Consider the following 12,602-nt stretch of genomic DNA (forward strand, 5'->3'; position numbering starts at 1 on the left):
TGCTTAATAGGAAATAGTTCCACAGCTCCCATTCACAGAAGTGAGTCGATTTCTTGCTTTAACAGATGTTCATGAGAGGGGTTGCTGAGGAGAAACAGGATGGGGGGTGGGTATACTGGAGGAAGGTCAAATTTCCCAGATTTTATAATCTCCAGCACCCATTTATCCAATGTGATTCTCTTCCATGTGGGAAGACAGCGGGAGAGATGGTTTCTGAAGGGTGGAAGGTGGGAAAAATGGTGTATATATAGCTCAATTTAGTTGGACAGTTCCGGGCCCTCAACCAGCCCATCAAAACTGATGCTTGGATGATGATGATGGGTCTGTAGTGGGTGCAGAGGGAGCAGGTGGTCTCTTTCTCTGAAATCTCGATTTTTTCCTGGGTGGTTCAAACAGTCTCTGGGATCTGGAGAATGAAGTGGAGCAGGATCTTTGAGCCATTTGGGATCTACTAAACCTTCATTTGTTTATAGGTGTGTAAGTCCAAAGAGATCTCAGACTGACTCTGGAATCCTTAAAGATATGCAACAAATCATCAGAGGTCCCTGTGAACAGTTTGAGGCCATCAAAGGGAAGGTCCTCAGCCATGCTTTGGACATCCCCTGGAAATCCAGACAGCTGGAACTAGGACATCCCTCCACATGACCATTGCCATAGACCTGGATTGAGCAGCAGTGTTGGCTGTGTCCAATGAGGCCTGTAGCGATGTTCTGGTTAACAGCTGACCCTTGTTAACAACAGCTTGAAACTGGTCACACTGATCAGCTGGCAGACGCTCAATAAAGGTGGTGATTTGGGCATAATTTGAATGATTGTATTTAGCTACGAGAGCTTGACAGTTCACAATCCTAAATTGAAAAGTCACAAATGAGTAGTCTCTCTCTTGAACAGATCAAAGCATTTTTGGATGTTAACAGATCGCATAGCCTTTGCATGATATCATCTGCCATGTTCGTTCATTGCCTTCATAACTAGTGAGTTCAGAATTGGATGGGCGAACAGAAACTCAGAGTCTTTAGCTGGGATGTAATATTTCTTGCTGACTCATTTACACATCAACGGAATTGTTACAGAGACCCACCAGATGGATTTCGCAGGATCCACCAGGGTCTCACTTATAGGCAGGGCAGCTCGGGTAGAGGGAGTTCATTGGAAGATGTCCAGGAGCTTATGTTGTGACTTTCAAAGGAATCTGCAACGTGCTTCATTAACTTTTGGAAATGTCTGAACTCATCAGCCACAGACAATAGGGGAGGTATAACCACCTCAATGGGAAGAGTGATGGGGCAGCTGCCCCTCACTGTTAGAAAAGGGGTTAAAAGCAGCCTATTAGAAAGGGGCTGAGAGGAGTAGCCAGTCATGGCCCGGCAGGCTCATACAAGAAGGGCTGCAAGGCAGAGCAGAGTTCAGTAGCTGACTGAAGCTCCAGAGGAGAAGACCAGGCTCCTAGCGGGAGGAAGGAGCGCCAGCACCTGGGACAGAGCAGTGCTGCAAGCAGGGACCAGGGGAGCTAGAGAGTGCTCCTGGCTGGCTGCTAGGGCCTGCACGCTGAGTCCCTGAGGTAAGGACAGAAGAGGGTGCTGGAGCCACATGGTAAGCGGCCCTGGGACAATGGACAGCAGTTGCCACTGAGGGAGTGGCTAGACAGATTGCAGGTCCCCCAGAGAGACTGCAGGTCCCCCAGAAGCGGGGGAACACAGAGTGTGGCACAGCCAGAGGGCAGTGTCACTAAAGATGATGCCACAGTCCTGGGAGTGGTTTGAGAACTGGTACAAAAGAGATGGGAGCAATGCACCACCAGACTAGAGGGCCCTGGGAAGCAGAGCTAATTCCCATGACAGCCGGCAGGAGGCGCCAGAATGGTGATTCACACCCCGTCACAGGGAGTAATCTCTTTATCTGCTCTAGTCTCTTGTTTCTCAAAGGGTTTTTGTGCCTGAGGCAATGGAGTAGGAGGAGTTGAAGCAGAGAAGCGTCTCCTCCATATTCCCCACAAGAAACTAGGGGCCTGGGACAATTGCTGATGATATGAAGCCCAAGGATCACAGTATGGCCAATGGAGAGATCTGAAAGGCATCAGGAGTGGCATCCATTGGTTGCTCGAATAAGGTCAGAGGAACCTGGGGCCTGTCTTTGGTGGAACTCCCCCTTATTGTCAAAAGCGTCAGGATGAAAATCACTTTTCTGAAGTGTTGGGGAGCACTGGATCGAAATTTTTAAATTGGAGGAAAATTCCTCCTCTTTAAGAGGGGGAGCCCCAGCATTCTGAAAGTATTGGAGAGTCAAGTGGCACCAGGAGAAAGGTCCCACCTCCACGACCATGCTTCTCTTGGTACCGATAACTTCTTACTACCAACTAACAAGGGAGACGCAGGCACCTACAAAAGAAATAGATCCCTTGAGAATTTGAATTCCTGCAGTACTGGGTGGGTTTGAAGAGCAGAGCTCCGTTCTGTTTTTGGTACTGAAGGTATATGCTGCCCTGGCAAGTCCACTCTGGTCAAAGTAGACAGTACCGATGAGGATGCCTCAGGGGCCACTGAGACCGTATGAGAGGCATATCTTCCTGGTACCGAGGCCAACTTGGATGTAGACCGTAATGAAAAATTTGTGGGTGCTGTCCTCTGAGAGGTGGAATATTTCGATGATGTAGTGTCCTGCTCGTGCAGAACTGAATGTTTCATTACTGAGCTATGCTTGCTGCCCTTTTTCTCTGCTGAGCCCGGAGCCCTGGTTAGAGAATCAATACTAAGAGCGTCTGGAGCCTCAGTTGTACCCAGGGTAGAATGTGAGGTTTCCACAGCGGTCTTGTTCTGTGGGGATCAAAGTCTTTTTGAGGTGGCATCTTTCTGTGGGAATGACTCAGTTTTCTGTGGGTATTCTCTGTGGATTTACTTTGGGTAGACCAAGGTAAATGTGCCAAAGTTGACAGGGCACCGTGTTCGCTCAGCACTGATGTCGGTGGGTGGGAGGGAGGTGGTCTCCTGGCCTGGATCTGAGGCTGGTTGGAGGAAATGCTCCATCATTAAGAGTCTGTTTTAGCTCCTGATTTTTTCTTGCCCTGTCCTTAAAAGCAGTGCAGATGGAACACCTTTGTCGGATATGAGACTCTCCCATGCAGCAGATATAATAGGAATGTCCATCGTTGACCAGGATGGCCTCCCGGCAAGAGATGTACTGCTTGAAGCCCAGAGAGCCTGGCATACTCCAGGATAACAGTCTGTAGGAGGCGTAGGTCCCCATCCCCAAAGGGGAAAGAGATTTAAAGTCTCTCCTTTATCAGGGCTCTGAGCAGAAGAACTGCTGGAAACACATACTGCAGCTGTTCTGACACAGGTGGTCAACCGGGAATTCACGCACCACTGGCCCTTTCTCCCCACATCACAAGTCAGGAGAACTAATAGGTGATGCAGTGGGTTTGCTCTCAACTGCACCTTTGCAGGAATAATCTCTCTCACACCTCCCGAGGCAGCAGTGCAGCTCTGCAAGACCTTAACACAAGGCAGAGTAGGAACACTATAGCTGAGCCCTTTTTCAGGTACTTGGAATCTCAAAATAACAAGGAAATGCAGAGCAAGTGAAGTGCAAATAACTTCTGATCTAGCTGCGATGAAAGCAGGATTTCTGGGGTGCTGGCAAGGAAACAGCTCATCTTTGGCTGGGCCCTGCATGATGACTTTGCAACTGCTCTGGCACCGACAGGGGATGAACACACCCTACCTGACAAACACAACCTTAGATAAAGAAACAAAGAGAAATGGTATTAAATATCCTAGCCCGACTGCCCTCCCACCCCAATCATAGAGAGTTACAAATACAGAGGGCCTACCTGGCAGAAATCCAGGAACATCCACAAAAGTGATCAGAGGAATGTTGAAAGCATCACAGAATCGAACAAAACGGGCTCCCTTCACAGAAGAATTTATGTCTAAACACCCTAATGTTAAAAAACAGAGAGGACGACATATTTTATGGTGCTTTTAAACTGTTCTAATAAATTCTAACCTTCTGATAGTGCATTCAGGGTACTATCAGGATCTCACTATATAGTTTTTCTGTATTATCTTGTATTTCAACCAAATTATTCTTGTTTCTGTATTTCTAATTGTGGAGGACTATTGTTTGTCTGGTTCATGATGTTCCCCACTTCACTTCACTTCAAGGTCATGGATAAAAAAATTTAAAACACCTAAGTCTAACTGAAAGTCAGAGAGACCTAGGTGCTTTTAATATTATGAGATATTCTCCCATAATAATATAGCATGCTATAGGGTTATATTACTTTAACACTAAGAATGTGACATGTATTCTATCTGTATTCATTTTATATTATTTCTTTGTATTGCAACCACACAGAGAGGCCTCAATCAGATAGTGATGCATTGTGGTAAGTGCTGTACAATTCAATGAGAGACAGTTCCTGTACCAAAGAGCTTACAATCAAACAGTGCCATTTTAAAGTATCCTTTTTTCTTTTCATTGCCATAAACCTTAGATAACTTCATCATTAAACATTATACTCACAGACCTTAACGTGAGAAGGGACCATTATGATCATCTAGTCTGACCTCCTGCATAACGCAGGCCACAGAATCTTACTCACACCTGTAACAAACCTTGCAACAAACTCCTAACCTATGTCTGAGCTACTGAAGTCCTCAAAATGTGGTTTAAAGACCTCAAGGTGCAGAGAATCCTCCAGCAAGTGACCCGTGGCCCATGCTGCAGAGGAAGGCGAAAAACCTCCAGCGCTTCTGCCAATCTGCCCTGGAGGAAAATTCCTTCTCGACTACAAATATGGCTGTCAGCTAAACCCTAAGCATGTGGACAAGACTCACCAGCCAGACACCCAGGAAAAAATTCTCTGTAGTAACTCAGATTCCCACTCCATCTAACATCCCATCACAAGCCACTAGGCATATTTACCACTAGTAGTCAAAGACGAATTAATTGCCAAAATTAGGCTATCCCATTATACCATCCCCTCCATAAATGTATCAAGCTTAGTCTTGAAGCCAGATATGTCTTTTGCCCCCACTTCTCCCCTTAAGAAGGCTGTTCCAGAACTTCACTCCTCTAATGGTTAGAAACCTTTGTCTAATTTCAAGTCTAAACTTCCTGATAGCCAGTTTATATCCATTTGTTCTTGTGTCCACATGGGTACTGAGCTTAAATAATTCCTCTCCCTCCCTGGTATTTATTCCTCCAATATATTTATAGAGAGCAGCAAAGAGTTCTGTGGCACCTTACAGACTAACAGACGTATTGGAGCATGAGCTTTCGTGGGCAAATACTCACTTCAGGGGATGACATGCATCCGACGAAGTAGGTATTCACCCATGAAAGTTCATGCTCCAATACGTCTGTTAGTCTATAAGGTGCCACAGGACTCTTTGCTGCTTTTACAGATCCAGACTAACACGGCTACCCCTCTGATATTTATAGAGCGCAATCATATCTCCCCTCAGCCTCCTTTTGGTTAGGCTAAACAAGCCAAGCTCTTTGAGTCTCCTTTCATAAGACAGGTTTTCCACTCCTCGTATCATCCTAGTAGCCTCTCTCTGAACCTGTTCCAGTTTGAATTCATCTTTCTTAAACATGGGAGATCAAAACTGCACACAGTATTCTAGAAGAGGTCTCACCAGTGCCTTGTATAACGGTACTAATACCTTCTTATTTCTACTGGAAATACCTTGCTTGATGCATCCCAAAATTGCATTAGCTTTTTTCACAGCCATATCACATTGCTGGCTCATACTCATCCTGTGATCAACCAATAGTCGGAGGTCCTTCTCCTCCTTTGTTACTTCCAACTGATGCCTTCCCATCTTATAACAATAGTTCTTGTTATTAATCCCTAAATGCATGACCTTGCACTGTTGACTATTAAATTTCATCCTATTACTATTACTCCAGTTTATAAGGTCATCCAGATCTTCCTGTATGATATCCAGGTCCTTCTCTGTGTTAGCAATACCTCCCAGCTTTGTGTCATCCACAAACTTTATTAGCACATTCCCACTTTTCGTGCCAAGGTCAGTAATAAAAAGATTAAATAAGATTGGTCCCAAAACCGATCCCTGCAGCCTGACAGTTCACCTTTCAGTATGACCCGTTGTAGTCTCTCCTTTAACCAGTTCCTTTTCCACCTTTCAATTTTCATATTGATAGCCATCTTTTCCAATTTAACTAAAAATTCCCCAAGTGGAACCGTATCAAATGCCTTACTGAAATTGAGGTAAATTACATGCACTGCATTTCCTTTGTCTAACAAATCTGTTACCGTCTCAAAGAAGGAGATCAGGTTGGTTTGGCACAATCTACCTTTTGTAAAACCATGTTGTATTTTGTCCCAGTTACCATTGACCTCAATGTTCTTAACTGCACGTCTACCTCGATATAACACTGTCTTTGGGAGCCAAAAAAATCTTACCGCCTCATAGGTGAAACTGCATTATATCAAACTTAATTTGATCCGCCGGAGCGCACAGCCTCGACCCTCCGCAGTGCTGCTTTACCGTGTTATATCTGAATTCGTGTTATATCAGGTGGCGTTATAACAGGGTAGAGATGTATTTTCTCCTTCAACATTTTTTCCAAGACCTTGCATACTATAGATGTCAAACTGACAGGCCTATGGTTACTAGGATCACTTTTTTTCATTTATTAAAAATAGGAACTATGTTAGTAATTCTCCAGTCATATGGTACAACTTCTGAGTTTACTGATTTATTAAAAATTCTTGCTAATGGGCTTGCAATTTCATGTGCCAGTTCCTTTAATATTCTTGGATGAAGATTATCTGGGCCCTTCGATTTTGTCCCATGAAGCTGTTCGAGTTTGGCTTCTACCTCGGATGCAGTAATATCTACCTCCATATCCTCATTCCCATTTGTCATCCTACCATTATCCCTAGGCTCCTCATTAAAGACTGAGGCAAAGTATTCGTTTAGGTATTGGGCCATGCCTAGATTATCCTTAACCTCTACTCCAGCCTCAGTGTTTAGTGATTCCACTTTTTTCTTTCTTTGTTTTCTTCTTATTTATATAGCTATAGAACCTTTTACTATTGGTTTTAATTCCCTTTTCAAGGTCCAACTCTACATGGCTTCTGGCCTTTCTCACTTTATCCCTACATGTTCTAACCTCAATAAGGTAGCTTTCCTTGCTAATCCTTCCCATCTTCCACTCCTTGTAGGCTTTCTGCTTTTTCTTAATCACATCTCTCAGATGCTTGCTCATCCAGCTTGGTCTACAACTCCTGCCTATGAATTTTTTCCCCTTTCTTGGGATGCAGGTTTCTGAGAGTTTCCGCAACTTTGACTTGAAGTAATTCCAGGCCTCCTCTGCCTTTTAGATCCACAAGTTCTTCAGTCCAATCCACTTCCCTAACTAATTTCCTTAATTCTTTAAAGTTAGCCCTTTTGAAATAAAAAACCCTAGTCCCAGGTCTATTTTTATTTATCTTTCCATCTAGTTTGAACTGAATTAGTTCATGAACACTTGAACCAAGGTTGTCCCCTACAACCATTTCTTCTACGAAGTCCTCATTACTCACCAAAACCAAGTCTAAAATGGCTTCCCCTCTTGTTGGTTCTTCAACTACTTGGTGAAGGAATCCACCAGCTATCGCATCCGGGAAAATCTGAGCCCTATTATTATTACTAGCACCTGTCCTCTAGTCTATATCTGGGAAGTTAAAGTCTCCCAGGATTACACAATTCCCATTAGTATTTACTTCATTAAAAACATTAAAGAGGTCTCTGTCCATATCCAGATCAGATCTTGGCCATCTGTAGCACACCCCAAGCACTATCTCAGGGGAGGCTCTAGTCGCTTTCTTTCCCAATGTGATTTTTGCCCAGACAGACTCTGTCTTATCCATTCCATCACTTCTTACTTCTTTACAGTCTACCTCATCGTTGATATACAATGCTACTCCACCACCTTTGCCTTTATTTCTGTCTTTCCTAAACAGCACATAGCCTACAACACCTGTACTCCAGTCGTGACTACTATTCCACCATGTTTCTGTTATCCCGATAATATCTGGTTTCACTTCCTGCACCAGTAGCTCAAATGTCTCCACATCCAGTGTAAAACCACAACTTTACTCTGACACGCAGAGAACACCAGCATTTTCAGTTCATACAGTCAGAATTTAAGGCCACATGAGACCACCAGATCTGACCTTTTGCATGTCACAGGCCACCACCACTACTCAGGACCCACACACTAACCCAACGACTGAAATAAGACCAAATTAAAATGAGATCCACAGGCAGAGAACAGGAGGGAGTGAGATGCACTAGTGCTTGAGGCCCTTGCAATTGCAGGGAAGTGATTAAGTGAGATACCTGCAGTGTTGTAGCTGTATCAGTCCCAGGACATTAGTGACACCAGGTGGGTGCTGAAATATTTTATTGTTGCTGAGCTAGACAAGCTTTTGACCTACACAGAGCTCGTCTTCAGTCTGGGAATGGCACTCAGTATCACAGCTAAATACAAGATCAAACTGATAGTTTAGCATAAGTAGTTAGAGAGTCTAAGGGACCATTCCAGGTGAAGCTGTCCATTTATTATATCCAGATAATTCCTGCAAGTGCCCCATGCCCACATGCTACAGAGGAAGGTGAAACTCCCCCAAGGTCACTGCCAATCTGACCTGGAGGAAAACTACTTCCCAACCCCACATATGGTGATCAGTTAAATCCTGGGCATGTGAGCAAGAACCAGTCAAGCCAAGAACCTGAAAGAGAGAATGCTAGGTACTACCTGAGAGCCCTGGCCCACCCCATGCAGAGTCCCATCTCCAATCATGGTCATCCCTGATGCTTCACAGAAAGGAGACAAAAAATCTCCCAGAATACACTGGGCGAGGGGGGGAGAAGATCCCTTCCTGACCCCTTCCATGTGGCCAACTGAAACCCTGAAGCTTGAGCTTTAGGAAAAAAGGTACCTTTTCCGTAACTGGTGTTTTTCGAGATGTGTTGTTCATGTCTATTCCACAGTAGGTGTGCATGCCTACCATGTGCACCAGTGCCAGAAGATTTCCCCCTAGCAGTACCCATGGGGATGGCGGGGAGGGAAAAGTGACCCCTGGAGTGACACCTGCCTGGTGCAGTATAAGGGGAGCTGCATGCTCCCCCCACTCTCAGTTCCTTCTTGCCAGACAACTCCGACAGAGGGGAAGGAGAGTGGTATGTGGAATAGACATGAGCAACACATCTTAAAGAATGCCAGTTATGGAAAAGGTAACGGTTTTTTCTTTGTGTGATTACTCATGTGTATTCCACAGTAGATGATTCCAAGCTATATCTGTTGGAGGTGGGTAGGAGTTCACAAGTTCCCGGGACGGAGTACAGCCTTGCCGAACGCTGTGTCATCCCTGGTTTGGGAGATGAATGCATAGTGTGAGGTGAACATGTGAACTGATGACGATGTGGAGGCCCTACAAATGTCCTGGCTGGGGACGTGGCAACGAAGGCAGCCAACGAGGCCTTTGCCCAGGTCGTGTGCCCTCACAATGGGTAGCGGGGGAACACCTGCCAGCTTGTAACAGGAACGGATGCACGAAGTGATCCGATTGGAAAGCTGCCGGGTGGAAATCAGCTGGCCCTTGCATGCTCAGCTGAGGTGACAAAAAGTTGCAAGGACTTTCTGAATGGCTTTGTCCGCTCAAGGTAGAAAGCCAGAGCACACCGCACGTCAAGCGTGTGGAGGCAGCGTTCCTGACTAGAAGCATGAGGCTTGGGGCAGAGGACCAATAGAAAAATGTCCTGACCCATGTGGTAGGCAGAGACCACTTTCAGGAGGAACACGGGTTGTGGGAGGAACTGGACCTTGTCCTTATGAAAGACTGTGTACGGCGGTTCAACGCTCAGGGACTTGAGCTCTGAGACTTGCCTGGCCAACATGATAGCAACCAGGAAGGCCACCTTCCATGAGCGGTGAGACCAGGAGCACATGGCCAGTGGTTCAAACGGGGGCCCTGTGAGATGAGCCAACACCAGGTTCAGATCCCACTGTGGAAACCGGGGGTCAAGAATACGGGAAAAGATGGTCTAGACCCTTAAGGAACTGGCCAGTCATAGCATGGAAAAACACCGTGTGTCCTTGCACTGGCGGATGGAAGGCCGGTATGGTCGCCAGGTGCACCTTGACGGACGAGGGCACCAGGCCCTGGGCCCTCAGGTGGAAGAAGTAATCAATGATAAGCTGGATTGGGGTGGTCACTGGGGAGACACTCTGGTCTGCCGCCCACCTAGAAAATCAGGACCACTTCATCAAATAAGCACGACGAGTGGAGGGACATCTACTTTCGAGGAGGACTCGCTGAACTTACTCTGAGCATGTTCTTTCTTCTCCACCTAACCATTGAGCAGCCATGTCATAAGGTGAAGAGCTGCTAGGTTGGGATAGAGGAGGCGGCCCTGGTCCTGTGAGAGCAGGTCTGGGCGGAGCGGCAACGGCCACGGTGGAGCTACCGCCAGGCCTGTGAGGGTCCTGTAGCAATACTGCCTGGGCCTTGTCCGACTTTATCTTCTCCAGGACCCTGCAGATTAGAGGGAATGGGGGGGAAGGCACAGAGAAGCCAGCCTGACCAAGACAGAAGAAAGGCGTCGGAGATAGCACCCCTCCCCAGGCCCCGCAAGAGCAGAACCGGGGACTATATTCAGGCCTGTCTGCAAAGGTCTATACTTTAAGAATTTAGGTGTTTTCTTATCACTAAGCTAGTTATAGAGGTATAAAAGAAAGAATCAAAATCAATGTCTGCCGGTGTAAGGGCCTTCTCTTACTGTGACAGTCTGAGGCCCTGTTCTTTGGCTAAGCAGCAGAGGCCAGCCATAAGCTGGGAAGCGTATAGTCACATCCTTACATTCCGAACTAGTCACATTGAAATAAGGTGCTATTGGGCTGTTAGGAATACAATCCTATCCTGATATTCCTATCACCTCCAGAGAAAGGAAAGAGCCTAGAAGATGTAAAAACGGAAACTTAGTCTGATAGCATCCTCATCTGGCAAGAACTCACTTATCAATAGTTGGGATGTGAAATCCTCATTTCTGTATTGTTCTATCACTGTAGTCTCCACTTCCCTATTGTTTGTCTGTATAATCTCTGTCTGGTTCTGTGATTGTTTATGTCTGCTGTATAATTAATTTTGTTGGGTGTAAACCAATTAAGGTGGTGGGATATAATTGGTTAAATAATCATGTTACAATATATTAGGATTGGTTAGTTAAAATCTCAGTAAAATGATGAGTTAAGGTATAGCTAAGCAGAACTCAAGTTTTACTAAATAGTCTGCAGTCAGTCAGGAAGTAAGGGGGGAAATGGGAGTGGGGGAATTGGAATCATGTTTCACTAAGGGGGGAGGGAATGGGAACAGGGACACAGGCAAGGCTCTGTGGTGTCAGAGCTGGGAAGCAGGACACTGAGAAAGGAAAGGAATCATGCTTGCTGGAAGTTTACCCCAATAAACATCAAATTTTTTGCACCTTCGGACTTCGGGTATTGTTGCTCTCTCTTCATGCGAGAAGGACCAGGAAAATAAGAGGGTGAAGGAATAAGCCCCCTAACAGGGAAGAGCTGCAGCAAAGCAGTTCCGATGCACCTTCACTGGTGGCAAGAAGGAACTGAGAGTGGGGGGAGCGCAGCTCCCCTTATACCACGCCAGGCAGGTGCCACTCCAGGGTTTGCAGGGGGTGCTCCCCCCCTGCAGGTATTGCTAGGGGAAAAACTTCCAGCACTGGTGCACATGGCGAGCATGCACACCCACTGTGGAATACACATGAGCAATCACTTGAAGAACATCATAAACCAGAAATGAGCCCTACAACTGTTGAGCTTTAATCTCCACTCACACACAACTCCTTCATACAACTGTACTCATAAATTTGTCCAGCTCTCTCTTAAAACTAATTAAGCTTGCCTGCACAACTCCTATTGAGAGGCTGTTCCAGAACCTCACTCCTCTGACGGCTAGAAACCTTCTTCTAATTTCCAGCCTGAATTTGTTCTGGCCAGTTTATATCCATTTGTTCTTATGCCAACACTGTCTTTTAGCTTAAACAGCTCTTTGCCCTCCCTGGTTTTTACCATTCTAATGTATTTATAGAGAGCAATCATATCCCCTCTCAGTCTTCTTTTTGCTAGACTAAACAAGTCAAGATCTTTCAGTCTCCTCTAATAAGATAGACTCTCCATTACCCTGATCATCCTAATATGTCTTCTCTGCACCTGTTCCACTTGAATCTTTCTTGAACATGAGTGACCAGAACAGTACACCATATTCCAGCTGAAGTCTTTCAGTGCCTTGTACAAAGGCATTAATAAGTTTCTCTTTCTACTGGAAATGCCTCATCTGATACATCCTAAGAGGCACATTTGCCTTTTTACAGCCTCATATTGGTGCTCCTAGTTACCTTATGATGGACTCTCACACCCAGGTCTCGCTCTTCCACTGATGCGTCCAGCTGATGTAGCACAAATTCTTATTATTGGACCCTAAGTGCATGACCTTGCTCTTTGTATTTTTTAATTTCATCCCATTTCTATCACTCCAGTTTTCAAGATCATCCAGATCTTCCTGTATAATA

The 12,602-nt window shown here is 45.5% G+C and overlaps 1 protein-coding gene across 7 annotated transcripts in view; it reads right to left on the reverse strand.

Annotated features, from left to right (window-relative positions):
* PCCB (propionyl-CoA carboxylase subunit beta) overlaps nucleotides 1-12,602 on the reverse strand; it is a 101,935-nt gene that overhangs the window by 32,290 nt on the left and 57,043 nt on the right. For all 7 annotated transcript variants that reach the window (XR_007775972.1, XR_007775973.1, XM_050965524.1 and 4 more), the window contains one exon: nucleotides 3,830-3,937. Coding sequence is in view for 5 of the 7 variants with exons in the window: in XM_050965524.1 (XP_050821481.1) it covers nucleotides 3,830-3,937 (108 nt within the window). In the remaining 2 variants the exon portion in view is untranslated. The remainder of the gene's footprint in view (nucleotides 1-3,829; nucleotides 3,938-12,602) is intronic.

This window comes from Gopherus flavomarginatus, chromosome 8, assembly GCF_025201925.1.
Source record: "Gopherus flavomarginatus isolate rGopFla2 chromosome 8, rGopFla2.mat.asm, whole genome shotgun sequence".
NCBI lineage: Eukaryota > Metazoa > Chordata > Testudines > Testudinidae > Gopherus > Gopherus flavomarginatus.